At 46.2% G+C, this 25,293-nt stretch overlaps 1 protein-coding gene across 7 annotated transcripts in view; it reads right to left on the bottom strand.

Moving 5' to 3' along the window:
- ABCC4 (ATP binding cassette subfamily C member 4 (PEL blood group)) overlaps positions 1 to 25,293 on the bottom strand; it is a 213,621-nt gene that overhangs the window by 151,907 nt on the left and 36,421 nt on the right. For 5 of the 7 annotated variants that reach the window (XM_067713903.1, XM_067713902.1, XM_067713904.1 and 2 more), the window contains exons 2-4: positions 18,647 to 18,757; positions 17,991 to 18,111; positions 5,981 to 6,205 (exon numbers count right to left, since the gene is read on the bottom strand). In XM_067713903.1, coding sequence (XP_067570004.1) covers positions 5,981 to 6,205; positions 17,991 to 18,111; positions 18,647 to 18,757 — 457 coding nt within the window. Of the gene's footprint in view, positions 1 to 5,980; positions 6,206 to 17,519; positions 17,755 to 17,990; positions 18,112 to 18,646; positions 18,758 to 25,293 lie in introns of those variants that run through there. The other 2 variants (XM_067713900.1, XM_067713901.1) reach the window with 2 other exon arrangements.

The raw sequence follows: 25,293 nt of genomic DNA, 5'->3' as shown, positions 1-25,293 counted from the left end.
CGAAATTGCTGCTTTATAAGCCCAAATCAGTTGAACATCTGTCATTTCATATTGTCCAGCCTAAATTTAAAGCAATATACTGTCTGTACCGAAACAGAATTAGCTTTAAATAAAAACAAAAGTTCTGAGAGCTATGAACACAACATCACATGGCTGAGGCAGTGACAAAGCTTTCTACTCTCGGCTTTCCACACTCCAAGGAGCAAATTCAGAGGGAGATGAAACTGGAAGGGTGGGATGAAGAGGGAGGTGCTGCAGGAGGTGAACCTTTCCTTCCCGGCTCACACTTAGCACACTCAGTGCATAGATTTTTTTTAAAGTCAGGCTCCATTTACGCACAGGACAGCAGACATCGCTCGGAGGAGTCTGCAAACTTGGTCACTCCCTGCACCCTGGAAGGTCTCCTTCTACTTCCTGCTTAGGCTCTGAGAGAAAGGATGCCTGCTGTCCTGACCACTGATCTTAAAATGTAACTGAGCTGGGACTTCCCTGGTGGCGCAGTGGTTAAGAATCCACCTGCCACTGCAGGGTACGTGGGTTCAAGCGCTGGTCCGGGAAGATCCCACATGCCACGGAACAACTAAGCCCATGTGCCACAACTGCTGAGCCTGTGCTCTAGAGCCCGCGAGCCACAACTACTGAGCCTGCAGGCCGCAACTACTGAAGTCCCCGCGCCTAGGGCCCGTGCTCCGCAACAAGAGAAGCCACCGCAGTGAGAAACCCCCTCACCGCAAGGAGAGAAAGCCCGCGCTCAGCAACGAAGCCCCAACAGAGCCAAAAATAAAAATAAATCAATAAATTTGTGTGTGTGTGTGTGTGTGTGTGTGTGTGTGTGTGTGTATATATATATATATATGACTGAGCTGAAGTGTCTGAAAAAGAAATAAAATGGTTGAGAGGAGGAGGGAGTCTTAAGAGACAGGATTAAAGGAAAGAGAAAGGGTCCTTCACTCAGAAAGATGATGGTTACCTGAAACCATGAAATAGAAATAGTGTGGATACAGCGAGCATGTATGTCCCCCCAAACTGAAAATAGAACTACATCACTTAGATGACTGAAAATAGATCTAAGGTAAGTAAGAATATTTCTCTAGGCAGGATGTTGATCTATAGAAACAACCTCCTTGAGTCAGTAGTCGATTCTCATTACTGACAATGGTCATGTTCTACAGTCACTATGAATGTCAACTAGTGAATATTCACTGCTCCTGAGGGAAGTACAGGGCTAGGGTTCTGGCAGCCTTTGGTAACAACATCTTCACCATCTCAATACTTACATAACCTTGTCTAACGTATGTTTCTACTTAACCTTATTTAATCGCTGTTGTAAATTCATTAACATTGGCCTCACAGCCAGCAGCACTGTAACACATACCTGAACCAAGCTTACTCACCTACACACATATTTTCTCCATAAGACACATGACAGTCTTCCTCAGCTAAGGAACACCAGACAGCACTTCAGCCCTCTTTAGGGGCCATTTTAAACTGCAAAATCACCCCCCAAAAAATACAAAAATGTGGAAAGCAAGGCACTAAGTTGACCACAAAGAGGGCATCTGTTCCATAGTATGAGAACAGGCACACATTGTTTTCACCCCAGCTGGGAATATGCATGTCAGATGACAAAAAACTTTAAGAGACCATGTGCACACCCGCAGAAGACCATGAAAGAGCCCCAAGTATTGATTTTTAGAATTACAAATAAATTTTAGCAAGTAGGCGAATTCGCAAACACAAAATCTACAAATATCCAGGATTAACTGTACATAAATTCTTGTAAGACAGATCTACAATAAAGGATAAAGGGAAACTAGGGTGTTTGCAGGGAGTCAACTCATCTTAGAAGCTGAAACAAAGAATGACAAATCTCTCCTGCAAACTATCCTTTGGGTAACAGTAAAGAGAGGGATGATTTCAGCCACAATAAGAAATCTGCTCGAACTAATTAGATTCTGCAAGAAAGTCTGCACTGGGTAAACAAGCAGCAGAGAACACTCAGTGAGCTCAATGACTATCTGCTCTGGCTTTACCTGGCGTTCAGAGCAAACCATCCATCGTCAGGACCCACCATGGGGAACGGCCGCAGCTCTACAAACTGCACACAAAGTCAGGAAACCTACAGTCCACTAGGCTATTAAGGAGCCTCTTAAGGAAAACTATCTGTGCCCTATGCATTTTATAATACGTAAAATCTCTGTGCCATGTGACAAGATCAACCTGCTTAGAGAGATTATCATGCTGTCTGCCCCAGGTCAGAACACCTGTAACATGCAGGCACGAAGACAAGGGCAGGACTGGAAACTGGGAGATACATTCTCACTGCTGACTGGGGTTGGAGATCAACAGCTGTCTTCAATCCAGGCTCAGCTGGCTTGAAGTTACCATCTTCCCCCAGCCCGGGCCCACCTCCCATGCTCTGAGCTGGGGAAGTTACCCTTTGAGATCTGAAGCCGGATGAGTTCTCCTTCTTCTCTGTCCCAACCAAGAACAAAGAAAGACAGGAATTAAGACACTGGTCTCACTGTAAAGGTGATAGCAACTCACGCTGGGAATATCACCAGGGACTGGGGGCGATTTCCCAAAATGAGTGAATATAATGTTTAAAACACTATTGCTTTGAGGAACCTGTGTTTGTAATGCCAGTCTGCTGACTTTACACAAAACAGAGCCCGTGTTCCACAATCCCTTTATTCAGTAAGAAGTTCGAAAAAATGCTCTAGAGACTTGAGGAACCTGAAGAGACCATCACGAGCTGTTTCTACAAACCAACAACTGGAGCCACTGATCCAAACAAAGCGTCACAGTTCATAGAAACTTCTCATTTAGTCCTCAAGTTAGACAGAAAAATCAGTGATCGAGTGTGAATGTAAAATGAGGCAGCCACAGCGGAAGAGTACGGACGTTCCTCAGAAAGCTAAACATAAAATCAGCACATAATACAGCAATTCAACTTCCTGGGGATGTACTCAAAAGAACTGAAAGCACAGACGTGAACACATATTTGAACACCCATGCTCACAGCAGCATTATTCACAATAGCCAAAAGGCAGAAACAACCCAAATGTCCACTGACAGATGAATGGATACACAACACCTATAATGGAGCATTACTCGGCCTTGAAAAGGAATGAAATGCTGGCACCTGCGACAACATGGATGAACCTTGAAGACACTGTGCTACATGACGTAAGCCAGACACAAAGTGACAAACATTTATGATTCCACTTCTGTGAGGCACCTAGAGCAGTCAAATTCAGAGAGAAGTAGAACGGTGACGGCTGAGGGGAGAGGGGGTGGGGAGTTAGTGTTTAAAGGGTGCAGAGGTTCAGTTTGGGAAGATGAAAAAGTTCTGGAGACGAATAGCGATGATGGCTGCACAACAATGTGAACGTGCCTAATGTCACTCAACAGTGCACTTAAAGAGTTAAAATGGACAATTTGATGTTGTGTATATTTTACTACAATTTTTTTAAAAAGCAGTGATCAAAAGTAATTTTACCAAAGCAGTTGAAAGGTAGATAAACGACAAGTCATTCTTACATATGATACATCCCACAAGATCATTCAAAGTTACAACTGTGACTTAGCAGCCATTCCATTTCTAACACCCAACCTGATTTCTCCCCAGGACCAGGGATTAGCGGGGGGTGGGGGGGTGCATAAACCCCAAAGATCAGAGGGGCTTTTCAGAGCTGCTGTGCAGTACCAGCTTTTCCCCTAAGGAACTAGCCCACCTGTAACCTGCTAAGAAGTGTCGAATTTCTACTCCTAAAAAGGATCCTAGATGTAAGGCTGTGCCTGAGGAGACTGGTCTTTCCTACGTTTCTGGAATTTCAGGTCACGTCTATGGTATAATCCCAACAATAGCTGACTTCCTAAAGAACAATTCTCTTACCCTAATCGAGCCAGCAAATTAATGGCTTTGGGACATGTTTACATTCATCGAAGCAAATGTGCCAGATTATATCAGATTTCCCAACGGCAACGCCAAGTGTTAGTGGGAAGAGGAAGAAAAACTGGTAGACAATGGCTCACCTGTGCAGCAAAGAACGATCTGTTTGACTGAACCATGAGACCTAATGAAAGGTTTTCACAGTGCACTTCTGGTGAAATTTCCCATTTATTTATGGGAGCTAAGCATGATCTGGAGAGACAAGCATCTAGCTAATCTGGGGGAATCTGAGTACCCATCTCCTAAATAGTAGAAGGTGCAACAGAATAACAAAGATGATGATGAACGACAAGGAAGACCCCCGACTAGAGTGTACAGGCACCACTGCCATTTCCACGTCACCCAGGAGGAAACCGGCTCAGATGCTGTAGCCAAACACAGACAGTGAGATGCCAGGTCCCTGGGTTCACAGACCCCCGAGATTCACAAGACTCTGCTCAAGAAAAGATGACGAGGGCTTCCCTGGTGGCGCTGTGGTTGAGAGTCCGCCTGCTGATGCAGGGGACACAGGTTCGTGCCCCGGTCTGGGAAGATCCCACATGCCGCGGAGCGGCTGGGCCCGTGAGCCATGGCCGCTGAGCCTGCGCTCCACAACAGGAGAGGCCACAACAGTGAGAGGCCCGCATACCGCAAAAAAAAAAAAGAAAAGAAAAGATGATGACACATCTTCCATTTTGCCAAGAAAAGTACTGCCAAGAAACAGAAGGTCTAAATAAGTAGCAACTAGGTAAAAGAAGTGAAAATTTTCAATTTAAATTGTTTGGTTTTGGCTTTCAAGGACGATTTTAATTGTTTTTTAATAAAAAGTGTATACATTTAAGGTGTATAACATGTTGCTTTGATATAAATATACAGTGGGAAATAATTACTGTAGAAAAACCACTTAACATGTCCATTATGTAGTTGTCCTTCGTGTGTGTATCTGCTATCTCAGTAAATTTCAAGTATACAATACAGTCAAATGAAAATTCTTTAAAAAGTAAATAGGTAAAAGAGATATCCAGGATCAAGTTTATAAAGAGCCCTTCAGCTCTTGACACTGGTGTATCTGTGGCAATTCCTTTGTAAAGACACCTGAAATCCTTACTCCTTTTATACTAGTTAAGACCAGGGTAATCTATGGAATAATTCTATGGGCATTTCTCAATACAAAAGCACTGAAAACATCAAAGCAGGTCTTATTAAAACTGCTATAATACATACTAAAGAAAAAAGGGAAATGTATTACGAAAAAGACTTTGAATGAACGGTAACAAATTCTCCCCAAAATTACTAAAAACAATGAAAAATTTCAAGTTTTATCCCAACATCTATTTTCTTTAATACTGTTATGAACAATCACAACTCCACAACACAGTGAGTGAGTCTGTATGTAGCATGGACTCCATTTACATTTTTCTTTAGTTAACATAATTATAATGAATAGATGGGTCACTTAAAAATATAAACATTCCCTTTCTCAAATACATTCTTTTCTCCTAGATTTAACTTTATACATCCAATCACTGAAGCTTACTATTAAATACAACTTTGTGTAAATAAAGGTTTTCATGAACAACAACAGTCTCCATAAATACCACTATGAGATTTAGGCATGAAAACAGTAAAAATCAACTTGATAACACGGGTGCTTATAGACTTCATTACAAATTTACTGCATATAATGCAGTGGACTGTGAATGAAAGTTATCAAAAGCAGCCCTGACCTGAGAGAAATCTGTTCATTACATTTTTGTAAGGTTTGCTTAAACAACAAAACTGGCTTGATGCAAATACCAAGCCTCTGTAGTATGGTGTAAATGAGGACAGTCATTAAGAAAAAAATTTTTTTTCCCGGGTACAATGTGTTTTTCTTACTTTTTTACTGAAGTATACTTGATGTGCAATATTATATAAGTCACACGTGTACAATGTAGTGATTCACAATTTTTACTAGTTATACAGTTTTTACTTGACAGAGAACTTTCCCAAAAGGCTTCTGATAGTTCAGGAAAGGTACACACTTCGGTTCCGAGTGACACTTACCTTGCGGTAAATCATATGGCACATGGCTACTCTTAACCTCATCCCCGCACACTGAACATGATAGAAGTATAAGTGGTGCAGAATGGCCAGAACGAGCGTGCAGGCACTCAGCACTCCGGCATAGCCGTAGGCTTTGTACAAAGCAGCAGAATCAGTGGGATTGTAGTTTTCAAAATAACCAATAATTTTCCCCAAAATTATGGGCTGAACTACTCTGGTGCTTTCCTAAAAGTAAAGAAAAAAAGCCTTAATTAGAAATACAAGCCAAATCCGTTTTTCTTAACACAAACTTTACTTTTATTATTACTTGTTAAAAAGGCATTTTGACAAAATGCAACATTCATGGTTAACCTAAAAGAAAAATCCACATATCTACTATCTTCTATAACACAAGCAGACAACAGTTTTAACCTTAAGCAAAAATTTTACAAAGACAATAAAGCCTTAGTACATTGTGCTTCGTACACTGTGGATGCTCAGTAAATACTACAACCGGTGCTTTAGAAAACATTTGGCAAAATACCAAGTAAGTCTTAGCTGAAGATAAGCTGAGGAAGGGTAAGAAATTTGCTTCCATATGAACAAGCCCTGCTGGCAGCCTGCCCCTGCCCCCTGTACTCTCAACGTCCCAGCCCAACAGAAAGTCAAGATGGTTCATGTACAGGAGACATGCTCTTGCCATCACCTTCTGTTTTAAGAGCCTTTATGAAATGAGACACTGGCATAAACACATCCACTCTTTCCCAACCCAAACTCCACATGTCCAAAGATCAAGAAAATGGAGCCCAGCTTCTGAGGGAGCATCACAAAGAAACAAAGCTTGGGAGGTTCGCAGGCTCTCAGCCCCAGGGGACGCTGTGTGAATATGTCTCTACCCACTAGAAGCTGGGATGTTCCTTGGAGTCAAAAATTAAACAGGACAGAAGCCAAGCTAAAAAGTGATGTCATCCATGGTTCTCCATCCGCCATACACTGCAGCTGCTGGTTTGGAAGAAATGTTACCAATCATCTATTCCCCAAGGCCAAAATTCAAATCCTAAAACCAATGAGTTCGGAGGCATTGATGCTTACCTCCTGAGAAAGACTTAGTGAAAGCAATTTTCTTTCCCAAAACTAAAGGCACAACAGCAACACTTGCCCACCCTGCCAAATGGCCACTCCACTCGGTAACCTACTTCCTCCCTCTACTCACCCCTCCAAAGTTACCCTTCTCCCCCATCAAGGAAAACCAAACACTCAACACAAATTCAAGTCACCAAAAGTAAACACCTCCGCCCTCCACATCCTTTCCTCCACAGACTTCTCAAAAGACAACGTGCCAAAAGTTTGGAAATCTTCCTGGAACTCGGCTTTTCCTTTCAGGCAACCCCTCCTTGCTGACACAGACATGGTAACCAAATGACAGGCTGAATTTGATAGCGCTCTTCTGTCCGTCTGAAGCTGAAGAACCCACACACAGGAGGAAGGGATGGAGACTCCAAAACTCCAAACGCGAAACAAAACTAACATGCAGGGCTTCCCTGGTGGCGCAGTGGTTGAGAGTCCGCCTGCCGATGCAGGGGACGCGGGTTCGTGCCCCGGTCCGGGAGGATCCCACATGCCGCGGAGCGGCTGGGCCCGTGAGCCATGGCCGCTAAGCCTGCGCGTCCGGAGCCTGTGGTCCGCAACGGGAGAGGCCACAGCAGTGAGAGGCCCGCGTACCGCAAAAAAAAAAAAAAAACTAACATGCATTTTTTGTTCAACCAACTAGTACCCAATCAGGATATCTACAGAAAGCTGTCCCCGTCCCTCAAATCGGTGTGACATCAAACCCCAACCCTCCTGTCTTGCTCTACACACATGTTCACAGGCTGCACCAGCTGCCTCGCCTTCCATGAGGTCACGGAAGGTTTCATCTACTACAGACAAGTAAGGGAACACTGTTTAGCTGAACAATCATGATGAGTAAGATCATCAGATGAGAACAAGATAATCGGCTCTCAAGGACACAAAGGCTCACTGTTCCATTTTCAGCATGCCCCTTCATTCACCCCTAGAGGCACTAAGAGTTCATGGAAGAGTCCCTCATACAGTAAATGGTAAAACACACTGTTTAGAATTTACTGAGATGGAAATCTGGAGGCTTACACAGAGAAGCAAGAATGTCAAACTGTACACACGGGCAGTCCCAGCCCGGGTATGGCCAAGGGCAGCCCGGTGCTGCAACCTACAAACCTGGGACTCTCCACCAGAAGCCCAGTGGTAACACTTGCCGTCCCAAACTTGCCTAAAACTTATCTTTGGGGATCACCGTTCCCTGTTACTCAGCTCTCCGTTTGAGCCTAATGTCGGAAACCCACCAAAGAGAATACCGACAGATGCAACAAATTCAGCAAAAAAGAGTACAAAATAAAGGCAGGTCACTACTGCCTGAGCATCATGATTTTTTCACTGAGACCATCTTTAATAACTCAATTGAGCAAACAGTCTCATTAAGGAGTAATGCCAGGGACTTCCCTGGTGGTCCAGTGGTAAAGAATCCGCCTTATAATGCAGGGGACACAGGTTCAATCCCTGGTCAGCGAACTAAGATCCCACGTGCCGCGGGGCAACTAAGCCCACGTGCCACAACTACTGAGCTCGTGCACCTCAACTAGAGGCCGTGTGCTCTGGAACCCGCACGCCACGACTACAAAGCCCACGCACCTGTGCTCCACAACTAGAGAAAACCCGTACGCCACAACTAGAGAGAAGCCCACACACCACAACGAAGATCCCATGTGCCGCAACTAAGACCCGATGCAGCAAAAATATTAAATGAATTAAATAAATAAACCTTTTTTTTAAAAAAAAAAAAAAAGAGTAATGCCAGTCCATGGCCCAAAGCTTCCAAACTGCTGTCTGTTCCTGAGCCTAACCCTCAACTAGTGAGAAATAAAACAACTGAAACAATATTCATCATCAAACCTGAAACTAACCAAGTGAAAACTTTCTGGATAAGCAGGAACAAGGTCAAAAATTGCTCCAATAAACCCTTCATCTTTGGCACCAACTTATGACCCAGTGAATATTCTTTCCACGAACCAACTGAGAATACAGTTCTTATTCCTTCACAAGAATTCTTCACAACTGCAAAACCATAAAGGAATTTTAAAACAACCCAATATAATACGACAAAGTCCCAATGTTCAACGTTTCATAAGTCTCTCAGGCAAATATTTCTGGGTGGAGTCCTTCGTATTCAGCCTCCTGAAAGCACCTCACATTTAACCCCACCTCTTACTTCTTAGGGGTATTTCTTACACAGTTTGATGGTAGAACTTCCCCAGTAGATACAGTTTCTCCTCCATGTTTCCCCATGTTCTTTCTTTCTCTTTCTTCCTTCCTTTCTTTCCTTCTTTTTCTTTCTTTCTTTCTTTCCTTATTTATTTATTTTGTTCGGCTGCACCAGGTCTTAGTTGTGGCATGAGGGATCTAGTTCCCTGACCAGGGATCGAACCCGGGGCCCCCCCCGCACTGGGGGCACAGAGTCTTAGCCACTGGACCAGCAGGGAAGTCCCTCCCCCATGTACTTTAAATATTTCTTGCCCAACTCCATCATCTCTGAGTCATGAGGGGAAAAAAAAAATTACAGGAAATAGAAACCATCTAACACACAAAGAAACAAATGAGTGAGCTTGGGGGGAAATGAATAGGCAGTTAATTTTTAGAAACTGGGGAAGAAGTGACCAAGTTAGAGTTGAGAAAGATACAGAGGCTAAGGAGGAAAAGCAGTGGATCTGGAGAAATAACCACCACCAGGATTCTGTATCTGTCTTCACTCCTCTGTTCCACAGTGGCCTTCGTTGTGACTGCATCACCTCGAGGAGTTAAGAGCCCTCACAGGCCTGAGGCCCAGCCTCCAGGAACTGGTTTAGGTTCAACAGATGAGGGATGGAGCCTTAAATTCCCTCTCCCTGGAAGATTCTGGATGCAGAAACTAACCTCATGTAAACATCTGCTATCTTCCTCTCCTGCATCACCATGGCATCTGAGTCTAGAGGGGCTACAGATCTGCTCTGAATGACTTACAAGTACCACCAAGGGTTTTAATCAGAACTCCATGAGACATATCGTACTTCCAAGAAAAACCTATATGAACACAAGTCCTGAGGTTCCAGCTAAACGGGGGGAGGGGGGAGCCTTATGAGAGGTTACTAGGAAAAGCAGAGTAAACAAGTTAAGAAAGGCAGAGTTGGATTCCTTATGCAAACCCAATCTTCATTGACAAGATTCTTTTGTGATTTAGAGCCAACCTTCTCTTCCAGGTACAGAGGAGAAGCCCTTACAAATGGAGTTACCAATGTAAATGTCCCTGTGTCTATTTCTCAAAATACAGTCAGCTCAAAATAATCTTCACTCCAGAAAGTCATATTCTAGGGTGGCGCATTCTGCTACCTTTCAACATTATTCTGTTTTTCTATTTTTGAAATGTTCTTTAAAATCTTCAGTGGGGGGGCTTCCCGGGTGGCACAGTGGTTGAGAGTCCGCCTGCCGATGCAGGGGACACGGGTTCGTGCCCCGGTCCGGGAGGATCCCAAATGCCGCGGAGCGGCTGGGCCCGTGAGCCATGGCCACTGAGCCTGCGCTCCGCAATGGGAGAGGCCACAACAGCCTGAGGCCCGCGTACCGCAAAAAAAAAAAAAAAAAAAAAAAAAATCTTCAGTGGGGGGAAGAAAAACCAAAAAAACACACTGCAGGAAGCAGCTGAAAGAGGAGCACAGAGCTGTTTTCAGAAAAGAAAGTTCTCATACAGGCTTGGCTCTGCGAGCCTTCACTGGAAGCTGTGGTGGGAGAGGAAGCCTCAGGACAGAATGCAAAGAACACTGGCCTAGGAATCAGAACGCTGTGCTTCAGAACCCAGGTCTGCCACCTGCAAGTCACATGACCCCCTAAGCCCATCATGTGCCCTCCTGCACCTCCAGGGCCTTGTCTGTGGAAATACTTGCCTTGTCTACCTCAGGGGAATCCTGGGACAGCTAAATGCAATACAACAAACAGCTCAAAGTGCTCTGAAACCAGCATAAAAACAAGTGTAAGCTATGATCACTTTATCATCCAGAAGTTCTGGGAAGAGACCTGTTCTATTCTGAATGGCAGAGGCTGGTTTCACAAAGGGTTGGAAAACTCATTGCTTCTTACAGGCGATCATAGCAGAACAAGCACTCTTGAGAAGTCATTCATAAAAGCCAACTTTTCTGGAAAGTAATAAAAAGTTTCGGTTCTAAGCAGATTTTTAAAATTTGAACCATTATAAATACAGTCTTGTAAAAATGAGTCACATACTTGCCTGACTTCTTAAAAAACGACGGGTGGAGAAGGGTGGGGGGATGAGTGAAGTAGGTGAAGGAGATTAAAAGGTACAGTCTTACAGTTATAATATAAATAAGGCAAGAGAATGTAACGTAGAGCACAGGAAATATAGTCAATAATATTGGAAAACTTTCTATGGTGACAGAGGGTAACTAGACTTATGGGGGTAATCATTCTGTAATGTATAGAAATATTTAATCACTACGTTGCATACCTGAAACGAATATAATATTGTAAGTCAATCATGCTCCAATTTTTTAAAAACTTTTAATTGTTATAATAAAAACTTACATATGTTTAAAAAAAAGGAAAGAAAATTGATTGAAAAGCATCACCCTCATTTATGACTCAAGGTCGTCACTGTGGGTATTACTGATATCTAACGGCTAATGTATACACTCAAGAACCAGCAGGGCGCACACAGCAGGGCTGCTCTGCAGGTCCCCCATATCCTTTGCTCAATGCTCCCTCTGCCTCTCCCTTGCTGTGTGGCCCTCAGTGGCTGCTCATGGCCCACAGTATCTTTACCACCAGTAGCCATCCTCAGTCTTCTGGGTTGAGTGGAAGTGAGAGACATGTGGAAGGAAGTGTTGGGAGATAGATGCAAAGGCCCAGTACAGCTCTCAGGGAGGCGGAGGATTCTGCTTACTTCCGATCCATCAGATGAGTTCCAAAGTAAGTTTAAACAAACATGTGCCTTCATACAGGCTCCACCTGGACCAGAGACAATCAGTAAAAGTGGCCTCAGAAAAAGGCCAAATGAGGCCTTGCTAAGGGTAAGGTGGGGGCCATTTCTAAGGGTCCCGGGAATAATACATAACCCCTCAGGCCACTCCTCCCCTCTCAGGGGAAGGGACTGGGCGAACCCACACTTGCTCTTTGAGGTCACCCCACTCACACACCAGCGAGCAGGCAGAGACCTCATCTCTCAGGGAGAAGGCCCCCGATGACCTCGGGAGGCAGCCTCTGCGTCTCTGGCCCAGGCAGAGGCTTCAGGCTCCTCCTCTCCAACCTGAGGGCCCTGGGCAGGCAGAGACCCGTCCTCCCCACCTGCGGTCCCCAGGAAGGTGCACACAGGAGCCAGGCGTGCTGGGAACTCGCTGGTTGTTCTGTTCTAGTTAGGGGCGGCCTGCAAGAGCTCCATGTTCAACATCAGTCTGGTACTTGTTTCTCCAAGCACTATGATCACTCCTCAATTATCAGAGGACAGAGGTTTTCATACTTCAAAATCCCAATCCCGAAAGCCTCGCCCTGGGCTGGAATCACCTGACTCTTCCCGCTGGTGCTGCCGGTAGTGCCGGGGGAGGCCCTGCCTGCACTGTGGGTGGTCACAGCACACTCCATGGGAATCATGGATGATCCACGAGGCACTCTGTGCACCAGAGGAATTAAAAGAGGGCTGGAGGTCACAAAGGAAGAAACATCTGTGTTTTAGAGAATCCAGGACGGAGTACTGAGTATACATCTTCCACTATCTAAAATACGAAGACCAGGGACTTCCCCGGTGGCGCAGTGGTTAAGACTCTGCGTTCCCCATGCAGGGGGCCCAGGTTCGATCTCTGGTCAGGGAACTAGATCCCACATGCATGCCCCCAAAAAGAGTTCGCATGCCAGTGGTTAAGAATCCACCTGCCGGTGCAGGGGACTCGGGTTCGAGACCTGGTCTGGGAAGATCCCCACAGGCCACGGAGCAACTCAGCCCGTGCGCCACAACTACTGAGCCTGCGCTCTACAGCCCGCGAGCCACAACTACTGAGTCCATGTGCCACAACTACTGAAGCCCGAGCACCTAGAGGCTGTGCTCCGCAAGAAAAGCCATGACAAGGAGAGGCCCCCGCACCACAACAAAAGAGTAGCCCCCGCTCTCTGCAACTAGAGAAAGCCCGCGTGCAGCAATGAAGACCCAACGCAGCCAAAAATAAATAAATAAATAAATAAATAAATTTGTTGGGGGTGGGGGGGAAGAGTTCGCATGGCACAACTAAGGAGCTCACCTGCCACAACCAAATAAATAAATAAATATTTTTTTAAAATAAAATAAAATACAAAGACCAGCAAGCAGCATAGATGATCACAAAATGGGCAGTTGCTTCATAAAATCAATTATTTAACTAACATTTATTGCATCTAACTCAGTAGGTTTAATCACTGAAAACCCAAAACAGCACCTGAAAATGAGTTTTAAAATGGAACAGATCCTTATTAGCTCTGTCATAAGGAATGATTTTTAACTTCTCCAAAACAGCAGTATGTCAAACAGCAAGTCTAGGAAAACAGGAATATTTGTGTTGGATTTCAGGCTTCGTTTGACTGCCAATAAAATTCGATGTTTACTTCTCCTTGAGCTTTAATGGCCCTCAACTCCCTGAACTCCATTGCATCAGAACTAAGAGTTCTGCAAGTTATTATCCTAAGGACACAAATTTAGAATGAGCACCGTACGCCAGTCACAACACTCACCTAGGGAAGAGAGACACTGTCTAGTGTTATACTGTAAACCAGCATGAGTTCTGCCACTTATTATCCTCACCAGTCCAGCTGCTCCTACCCAGCTATCACCCTAGGACCTCAGGCCCGGGGCACACCTGTGTGTGGGAAAGTGCATTCAGACAACAGAACAGGAGAACTGCTCCACACCCCAGTAACCGACCTGGGATCCTCACTCTCGCTGAGCAAATGCAACCGCATATTCACAGGGGTGCAAGTTCTCTGCGAGCTCTCAGCAAGCAACCGGGCACTCTTACTAAAAAACAGCACGGAACACTCCACCTGTGCCCAGATTATCAATGTCCCACCGTAGCCACCATCCAAGACCTACTACCTTCCCCCGGCCCATCTCAGGGAGCCCATCTGGAATGGTTTCGTAAAAGTGTGGATGGTTGTTGAGAACTTGGGTCACCGGAACAGTCACAACCTCATCCACTTACAGCCGGTAACGAGTAAAAGGTGGTTTCCTAAAGGGCCTCTCCTGGTCCATCTAAATACAGCATGACACTGCTGCTAGCGTCAAAGCCCTAGTAACGTCTTCACCCGGGAGCTGTGGTCGCCTCGACTCCGCCCGCATTTATGTTCCCATCTGGCTTCCTGCTCCAGGAAGTCCTTAGCAACCTATTTATTATCCTTACACCAAGTTCAGGATGCATGTGTCTGAGACCATGAAAACAAAGCTCTCAAGACAAGGCCTCCTGACCCTGGACAAGCTCAGTCATTGAGACGGACATTCTCTTAAGTCAGAGCGTCCGAGATGGAACCTCAGTCCGTCCTTTATGCTTCGTGTGACCACAGGCACACTGTGTAACTACTTAGCACTCTGTATCTTCTTCTCTAAAATGGGGGTAATATAATACCTATGACTTTGTTGACTCAGACAAAGAAATAATACTAATATCACATATAAAGTGATTACAGCAGTTCTGGTACATGGTTTTTTCAAGAACTTAATATTTTTATTGCCACACTAATAGTACTGCAGTCGCCACCACCAGTGCTACTGAGTAGGAGCCCCTGTTACTGCTCCTAGTACTTCTAGTACTACTACTGAGACGAGCCCGCACGTTTGCCAGGTCCTCTGCTCCCCCCTTTTCTGCCATGACTGCCCAACAACCAACCTCCTGAAAGAGGGGCCAGTGCTCTACCAGTTCACCTTATGCAGCCCCCAGGTCTGGTTTTCCTGGACCCCTAGCAGGAAGTATTACCGGGGCTGGACAACTTTGGAATCAAAGCTCCCAGCACCCCAGTGCGGCCGATTCCCTCTCAGGAAGAACCCCAGTTCCTGCGGCCTCTCCCTCTGTGTCTGCTTCTCCCATAAGCTGCCACAGCAAAGACCTGGAGCTCATATTAGGATGGGATCCATCTAAAGTTTAGTGACCCCACCCAAGGGACCAACAGTGCAGGACAGCATGAAACACCTGCAGCTCGCTGCAAACCCAGCCACATGGGCCACGCTTTGAGACCCACCTGCCTTCACCTTCTTCAGCATCTGGTACCAAAGAGAAACTAGAGAACCAGGGACAGCAGAGAAAGACCTGCTTCAGGATACGATCCAACACTAAACCCACTCATCTCTGCTCACCCCAAACCAGGCACCTGGCATGAGCTGCAGGCACACCCCGACGCCCCAAGGTTTCCGGACAAGCAGAATTCATGAGCGCTTGCTCTGTGAGGTCAGGAAATCCTACACACACAGTCCACACCGGCTTGCTGCCTGTATTTCAAACAGAAACTTACTGTGACTATGCAGAAACACCATCATTGGGACAGCTGTACACAGGTCAAAGAAGGGCTGGGACAGACTGAGGGGCTCCTGCACCCTCTCCAACCCCTGAGGAAATCGCATGGGTTTGCATCTCCACCCTGCCCTTCACAAGGCCACGGCAGTATCTAGGTGGTCAGTGCTCTCTCAAAGACGGAACACGGCCCCATATAGATGTCCCCACCCTCTGGCACAATGGCCAAGCCACCTTTGTCATCAACGAGAACTCAATCTCCCAGGACCATCCAGTCACCTGTGAGGTGACAGAATTCTCTGGTTTCTCCAGTTGTGTGGGGCAGGCTTCACCTACCCAGCTACCCACTGCCCGCAGTGCCCTTCAGGACAACAAAGCCTTTTAAACAAGAGCCACACAATAAAAAAATGGGTGGAAGACCTAAGTAAACACTCCTCCAAAAAAGACATACAGATGGCCCACAAACACATTTTAAAATGCTCAACATCACTAATTAGTACAGAAATACAAGTCAAAACTACAGTGAGATTTATCACCTCACACCAGTCAGAAAAGCCATCCTCAAAAACCCTATAAACAATAAATGCTGGAGACGGTGTGGAGAAAGGGAACCCTCTTGCACTGTTGGTGGGGATGTAAATTGATACAGCCACTATGGAGAACAGTATGGAGGTTCCTCAAAAAACTAAAAATAGAGCTACCACGTGACCCAGCAATCCCACTCCTGGGCATATACCCGCAGAAAACCATAATTACAAAAGATACATGCACCCCAATGTTCATTACAGCACTATTCACAATAGCCAGGACATAGAAGCAACTTAAGTGTCCGTCGACAGACGAATGGATAAAGAAGATGTGGCACATATATACAATGGAAGAGTACTCAGCCATAGAAAGGAACGAAATTGTGCCATTTGCAGAGACGTGGAGAGACCAAGAGACTGTCATACAGAGTGAAGTAAGTCAGAAAGAGAAAAACAAATATCATATAATATTGCGTACATGTGGAATCTAGAAAAATGGTACGGATGAACTTACTTGCAAAGCAGAAATTGAGACACAAGGTACAGAACAAACTTACGGACACCAAGGAGGGAATTGGGGGCGGGGGGAGGCAGGATAAATTGGGACTGACATATACACCCTACTATGCAAAAAAGAGATAACTAATGAGAACCTTCTGTACAGCACAGGGAACTCTACTCAATGCTCTGTGGTGACCTAAACGGGAAGGAAATCTAAAAAAGAGGGGATATATGTATACATTAACTGATTCACTTTGCTGTACAGAAGAAATAACACAGCACTGTAAAGAAACTATACTCCAATAAAAATTTTAAAAAGAGCCACACCTGCCGCCTACAAACCACCTAGCAGACCCATCTCACCCCCAATAAAACCATATTTATGACAACTCACCTTCTCCACCTAAAACAACTCTTTCATAGCAACTGCATCTTCTATCCCTCCTGCTCTCACACACTCACAGGCTGGCCCTGTCCCTACGGCAGCACTAAGGTACCACAGAGAGCACGAGCCACCCAAGTGGATTTGCAGCAGACCTCCAGCAGGCTGCAGCCGGAATAGGCAGGCCAACTGGCACTGTGCCCCTAGGGAGAACTGTCTCACTAGGGGATCTTAACCCAGAACCTTCTGGGTCATGGTGGTCACTGACCTCACAGCTTTCTGCCTTAGGTTCTCCCCTGCACATCCCCCTCCTACACCCTCTGCAAACTACCAAGGCTCTGCTTTCAACCAGCAATCCACTCCCACAGCCAGGGACCGAAACCAGAACGTGTGGTGCACAGAACTCGTGGTGAAGCTGGAGCTCCTCCCCGTGGGGGGCTTTGGCTCTCAGTGTCAGGCCCGCTGGGAAGGGCCAGCCCAGCGAAGGGTGTGCTCTTCCGAGCTCTGGGCAGCTCCAACCCAGATGCAGGGCCACGGGTTCTGTTCCGCTGGAAGGGGGAAGGTGAAGATACCTTCTTAGGAAAGCATTTATCAGATGTGACCTGGTCAAGTTAACAGTTATTTGTTGAGCATCTGTAAAATGTCTTATGTTGTCGTGGGCTCAGGTCCAAGTTTACTTTCTCCAAACCCCAGGGCACATCTTCTTTGAGGTTTTGCTGGATTTTCTTTTGGTCAAGGATCACTTTCAGCAGTTATACTGAGCACCGAGAACATCCTAACATAGTATGTCTTTCCTTTTCAGCACCACCCCTCCACGACACTATGTTTTTAATCAGTTAAAAGAAAAATAGCAACCCCCTGGAGGTCCACTCCTTCTAAGGACCTGTCCATTCTAAAGCTAAATACAACCGCTGGGCTACACGTTTCCTAGACAAGGTTTATCCTCGGACCTGAAACGACTGGCCTCTCCCCACCCGTCGCATCCGTCTCATTACTGAGCCACACACACCGAAAAGCAATGCGCTGTATGTAACAGCTTTTACCTCAATTAACGTAAAAATCCCCAAAACTAAATAGGATTTCCAGTAACACTTTATGATCGCTTTCGTTAGAGAAGGCTCCCGTGTATCCTTCTCGGCTCTCAACACTTCTTGATCCCAGTACCTGCAATGAGAAACCAAGCACAGTAAAGAACGGCCCTGCCACGGGTAAAACAGGGGAGGTGGCAGAGCAGAAGATAGGCCTTCACTCCAGGGCACTCTGTGGCTGTCCCATCAGTGCTGGTTAACTGCTTGCAGGGCTCCGGAAAGAGGAGGGTGCAGACCCTGAAGGACCAGAAAAACAGGCTCTGAGGGGAACAGTCACAGTCTCGGAAACAAGTTACTTCCAAGCTTTGCTGTATTCACAGCACCACGAGTAGCTCAAGAGGGCAGACAGCCTCCTCCAGGGACACCACCTCCAGGGACAGAGCTCAGCATCCAGGGCCTTGGCTCCCCTTCCACAAACGCACAGGAAACACGGGTCCCCCCGGCCTCCAAAGTGGGCGAAGCCCAGGGTCGGCCCCAGGCGGGTGAGCGTGCCATGTCATGGGCGAGGAGGCTGCAGGAGAACCCAGAGGAAGGTAAAGCCCACTCCAAACCACTGCCACACGCAGAAGCTCTCACCTTCCTTCCCCTCCCCCTCACCGCCTGCTACTCACCCCTGCAGCTCTTCCCCGAGGTGCTTGGAGCGATCCTCCGGAAGCACTGAGTACATGTCATCTTCTTCTAATCTGCGTTTGTGACCGATTTTAAACAAGGGGTTTAGCCACCTGTTAAAAATTAAAGGAGAGTGACATATATCCAAACTACACATCTGTCTAATTAGAATCCCACATCGACGGCCTCTGTCTTTAAAAAAATTAAAAAAAGAGGCCTACAGAAATAGGTCTACATTTTAAATATACAGAGATATGGGGGAAGAAAATTAGATGCGTGTTTACACACACACACACACACACACACTCTCTCTCTCTCCCTCCCTCTCTCTCTCTCTCTCTCTCTCTCTCTCTCTCTCTCTCAACTCTATACGCTGAGAGGCCCTGGAAGAAGTGGCACACTGGTAGCAGGGAGCATTCAAGTCTCCACATCTTGGTGTTTTGTTTTTTAACATACACAGTAATAATTTTTTTTATTCTTCTAATGAAAACTTTTAAGGTCAACTCTCAGCAGCTTTCAAATAACACAGTATTATTAACCACAGTCACTATGCTGGACATTACATCTCCATGACTTATTTCTTTTATAACTGAAGTTTGTGCCTTTTGGTCCCCTTCACCCAGATCTCGGCTTTTTAATATCCTTCCTAAGAGGAACCAGCACTCCTTGAAGCAATGGCTGATTCCAAGGTTGGTTCAGTGTGTGTCAGCACCTGACAATTAGCTTTTTCATCATAAGTGCCTGCCTGACATGCACCCAGCCCTTGACCCCAACAAGGCAGAAGTGCAGGTACAAGCTCACCACGTGCACGTGCTCGCTCTCCCTCCCTCCCTCCCTCCCTCCCTCTCCCTCTCTCTCTGGGGCTGTGTGACCTCAGGTGTGCCTTGTACCCTTCAGGACATGTGAGTGATAAATCTTGCCATTTCAGAACTCCCTCTTGGTTGTTGCTGAGACATGTCTCACAATCTTAAGAACCACAAGGGCCAGTCCAGCCACAACATGGGCCCCAAAAGAGGAAATTTCTGGGTGGGCTGCTGTAACTAGACCAGGTCCAGGTGAGTAGAGCCCCAGGCATTCCCAGCAACAGCATCACCATCGACAGGCCAGGACCAACGGCAGAGAAAGTACAAGATGGGCCTGGACATCTTGCACCCTAAAATAAGGAAGCTCTAAAGTAATCACAAGGATGTGTGCAAAAGACAGAGAAGCCGGCTTGAAGGGCTCTTGCTAGCCAAATCTGGGATACTTTAGGTATTAAATAAATGTCAGTGAATTATAACCCATTAAATAACAAAAGAATCCATGACTTTATTGCTTCATGAACAGCAGAGAAGGGAAAACTGTTGCAGTCTAGATTGCAAACAAATATAGAAGGAACAATGGAGTCAGAAAATTATCAATGGAAGTTAAAGTCGTGGATGAAAGCTTGTGTGAACCATGACATTTACATAATCTCAAATTACCTCTCTACAAATTACTTATTATTAATGGAAAAAACAGTAACTATACAAAGGGCTAAAAAAAACATTATCCAAATCCATTATGCATTATTTAAATAACGATTAATACGCAGAGACAGCCCAAAGGTTAACACCATTCTACTCACTTTGCCAGAGTAAGGAAATTTCCAAGGCCAGACAATAATAACCCACGAAAGCAGAGACCACACTTCTTTTTTTTTTTTGGCTGTGTTGGGTTTTCGTTGTTGCGCGCGGCCTTTCTCTAGCTGTGGCTCTTGAGCTCTAGAGCGCAGGCTCAGCAGTTGTGGTGCACGGGCTCAGTTGCTCCATGGCACATGGGATCTTCCTGGACCAGGGATCAAACCCGTGTACGCTGCATTGGCAGGCGGATTCCCAACCACTACGTCACCAGGGAAGCCCCACACTTCTTTTATTGCGTTATTCCTAGCACAATACAGGTAGAAAGGAGATGCTAAAGAATTCTTTGTTGAATAAGTGAAAGTCTATGAATTATTAAAGAAGCAGTAAGAGAGACTGAGCTTCAGATTTTGCTAACCCTGGTAGCTTGGCACCTCTAAAGATCCCCAGACCAGGAGGCAGAAGACTGGATTCTAGTCCATCAGTGGTACTGAGGCCCCAGGGCTCAACTGTCCCCCCGATCTCCTTCTCCACTCCAGTTCAGCATCTCCGTGACCCTTAATATCTCTAGGTCTCAATTTCCTTCCAAAGTAAAAGTATAAATCTGCGAGCATCACCACTAAACAGGTTTGAAAAATGTTTTCCCATTTATCCTACACTTATTCCCTCCCGAAAACGCTCAGGGAATTAACACTGGGATTTACCCTGAAAGGCCCTCTTTAAAAGTTTACTTGCACAGGAAAAGATGCTCAACATCACTCATTGTCAGGGCAATGCAAATGAAAACCACAATGAGATGCCACCTCACATATATTAGGATGGCTGTTATCAGGAAGGAAGGAAGGGAGGGAGGGAGGGAAATAAGTGTTGGCAAGGATGTAGAGAAACTGGAACTCTTGCACACTGCTGCTGGAAGTGTAAAATGGTATAGTCACAAAGGACAGATACTGTATGATTCCACTTCAATGAAGTACTTAGTCAAATTCAGAGAGAAACAAAGTGGCACTGTGGTTGCCAGGGCGGGAAGGAAGGAGAGTGGGGAGTTAGTGTTTAATGACACACTAAGGCAGGATGAAAAGAGTTCTGGAAATTGGTTGCACAATGATGTGAATGTACTTCACACTACTGAACCATATGCTTAAAAATGGTCAAGATGGTAAATGTTATTTTATATGTATTTTACCACAATTTTAAAAAATGTAATGATACTTTGCTGCTTTCTGATTGCATGACCTTGAATTAGCCACATGACCTCTCAGTACTGGCCTCCAGCAAACGGGGAGAACACCTGGAGATAATAACACCTCCCTGGGCTGCTGAGCCATCAACTGAAAGGATAAGTGTTGCTCTGAACACTACAAAGTCCCATCAGACAAAGAGCAGAGGTCACCATGACAGCGATCTTGAGGAATCCCATGTGGGCCCCAGCAGAAAACAGATGAAGTTGCTCAATTAGGCAAATGTCTTTCCCCATAGCTCTTGATTTAAGGACCCTCACAAATCCCTTCACTTCCCAAATCTGGGTACCATCAAGGCACGAAGGTTTTCACTTCCATCAGATGGCAAGCTCACTGACGGGAGCCTAAAGTATGTGTCGCCACCTGAACAGTTGGACATGGAGACCTGAGTCAATTGGCACCCTGACCCCAATTTTTCACTGACAGCACTGAGACCACTGCCAAACCAGCCATCCCTCAGCCCAGTTCCAACCCAAGAGTCGTCCTCGCCACCATGATACTCTCTCCTCCCCCCACCTCCCACAAGTCTTCATCCACAGCAGCACTTCCCTCCTAACTGTCCCACCAGAGACCACAACTCCCTCCAGGCAATGACAACTCACACGCTATGTGGGATCTCCATGGGCCTCGCGTGCCACGGTGCCTGGCACAGATATCACTGGAACCTATCCAGCGTGACATCAGAACACCCACAGTGCTGATGAACTATCTTGAAACGGGTCACCACCCTGGCTTTCCTGGAGTGGCCGACAGCCAAATCCAATTAGACGTGGGTGGCAATGTTCAAGCTAGAATCTTCTCTCCTTTCCTCTGTAACTTTCCCCATTTCTTTTCTTTTTTTTTTTTTAATCAATTTATTTTTTTGGCTGCATTGGGTCCTCGCCGCTGCCCATGGGCCCTCTCTAGTTGCGGAGAGCGGGGACCGCTCCTTGTTGCGGTGCGCGGGCTTCTCATTGCTTTGGCCTCTCTTATTGTGGAGCACGGGCTTCAGTAGCTGTGGCATGCGGGCTCTAGAGCGCAGACTCAGCAGCCGTGGCGCACGGGCCTAGCCGCCCCGTGGCATGTGGGATCTTCCCCGACCAGGGATCGAACCCGTGTCCCCTGCATTGGCAGGCAGATTCTCAACCACTGTGCCACCAGGGAAGTTCCCCCCATTTCTTAAAACTTGCTCAAGATCCATTTTCTCATCCCTGCTCTTTTTATCCACTTCCTGTTGTAAGTGAAGCAGCAATGCAAGCTGCGTGCCCCCAGCTCCCTCCATACCCTCTACCCTGGGGTCCACCAGAGTCCTCCCAGGCTGTGGGCACTGCAGAGCCTTCCTGCCTCCGAGCTTCCAGGCCTTTTCTGGTTCACCCCTGGCCTTCTTATCTCCCTTTCCTCCCACCAGCTAATCCCCTCCTTTCACTTCTTCATAGTGTCCCTTGTCTTATCACCACACTGTCTTCCAAATACTTTTTCCCACGCTACAACCAAGACTGAGAATCTACAACTACTGTGCATGGGTAACCATCCTCATCGCCTCCTCAAAAATAATTTTTTTAATTAATTTTTATTGGAGTAGAGTTGATTTAGTGTTGTGTTAGTTTCTACTGTTCAGCAAAGTAAATCAGTTATACATATACATATATCCACTCTTTTTTAGATTCTATTCCCATATAGGTCATTACAGAGTACTGAGCACAGTTCTGTGTGTTCACAGTAGGTTCTTATTACTTATCTATTTTGTATATAGTAGTGTGTATATGTCAATCCCAGTCTCCCAGTTTATCCCTCCCCTCCAAAAAAATTTTTTTGACACATTTGCACGCAATTCAGTTAACACTGAGAATAAAACAAGGAATCACAAGTAAAATATTGCTCATGCTGACCACCTCCTAAGGTTCAGAAGGGATTGAAGCAGTATTGGTTGGAACTAACAAGTAAGGGACCTCACAACCAGCAGGTGACACCTTACCTACCTAGCACAGCACACACGGCCACCACTAGATACAGGACTCAATTCGTCACCAAGATCCCTCTATGCCGGTGAGTGCCTGCGCTGACTCACCTCTGAATATCTGGCCTTTAGTGTCTGTTCCAATCAAACGCTTTCTTCCAAACTATTAAACTTCTTCCCCCATGAGGGATGACAGAGCTCTTGCTTCCAAGTTCCAGATATCCCTCCTGAGAGTAAGGAGTGTGGCGATGACTGCCTACCCAAGCAAGCCTTTGATGCTACTCGTTGGGATTTGTGAAACCACAGAGCAAAGGAAAGAAACTACCTTACTTGGGTCAAAGAACCATTCCAGCAGCTGAATCAAATGCATGTGAACAAGTAATTCACATTTTCTTAATTAAAAGGATGCCTAGGGGACTTCCCTGGCAGTCCAGTGGTTAAGACTCTGCTTCCACTGCAGGGGGTGCGGGTTCGATCCCTGGTCGGGGAACTAAGATCCCGCACGCCATGCGGTGTGGCCAAAAACAAGGATGTCTAACTCAAGGTTAAAGAACTGATAGAATTTATTAAGTTATCTTGATGCTTTCACAGAGTGCGCAGTGTATTGTGCATGGGAAATAAACATCAATGCGTCTAGGTTAATTTAGGATATATGGCATCTCATACGGCTTGCAAAGCTGTGCCTCATGCCTCATCAGTAGTCGGGGTCTGCCCACACTACGTACACCTGATATTTTCTTTTTCTTTTCTTTTTTTTTTTAGTATTTATTTAGGCTGCGCCAGGTCTTAGTTGTGGCACACCGTATCTTCGTTGCTGCGCGTGGGATCTTTAGTTGCGGCATTCAGACTTCTTAGTTGCAGCATGCATGTGGGATCTAGTTCCCCAACCAGGGATAGAACCCAGGCCCCCGGGCATTGGGAGTGTGGAGTCTTACCCATTGGACCACCAGGGAAGTCCCATCTCCTGCTATTTTCTATTCTAGCCTACTTCATTGCAAGAGAAATGCCAGTCATGATATACCCATAAGGACAGGAGCATTATTCACAGTACCCAAAAGGTGGAAGCAATGATGAATGAACGGAAAATCAAAGTGTGGTACACATGTACACTGGAATATTACTGAGTCTCAAAGAAGGAAATTCTGACACAGGCTATAACATAGATGAACCTTAAGGATATTATGCTAAGTGAAATAAGCCAGTCACACAGAGACAAATACCATATGATTCAACTTAGATGAAGTATCCAAAGAGTCAAAAATGACAGACACAGAAAGTAGAAAGGTGAAAACCAGGGGAGGGGGGAGGAGGAGGGGGAGGGGAGGGGAGGGGAGGGGGGAGGGGAGGGGAGGGGAGGGGGAGGGGAGGGGAGGGGGGAGGGGGAGGGGAGGGGGAGGGGGAGGGGAGGGGAGGGGGGAGGGGGAGGGGAGGGGGAGGGAGGGGAGGGGGAGGGGGGGAGGGGGGGAGGGGGAGGGGAGGGGAGGAGGAGGGGAGGGGAGGGGGAGGGGTACAGAGTTTCTGTTGTACTGATGAAAAGGATCCTGTGGACCATGATGATGGTTGCACAGCAGTGTAATGTCATTAATTCCACTCAAGTGTACACTTTAAAATGGTTAAGGTGGTAAATATGTTGTGTATTTTACCACAATTTTTAAAACTTATTTTGAAGAAGGAAGAAACACCAGTCGAAATCCACAAAACTGATTTCGTGCTGCACTAACGGGCTGGGATCTTACGTCTGATCCACACTGGTGTGGACAGCTGTCCGCTGGGCACACACAGTCCTCAGCACCGTCATCTCCACAACAGACTGGGGCTCCCTCAAGGGCAGGACAGCCTCGCGGACGCTTCGCACACTCCGTGACCCGCACGGTTCC

This window comes from Pseudorca crassidens, chromosome 18, assembly GCF_039906515.1.
Source record: "Pseudorca crassidens isolate mPseCra1 chromosome 18, mPseCra1.hap1, whole genome shotgun sequence".
Taxonomy (NCBI): Eukaryota; Metazoa; Chordata; class Mammalia; order Artiodactyla; family Delphinidae; genus Pseudorca; species Pseudorca crassidens.
This window is presented reverse-complemented; position numbering and strand designations above follow the sequence as displayed.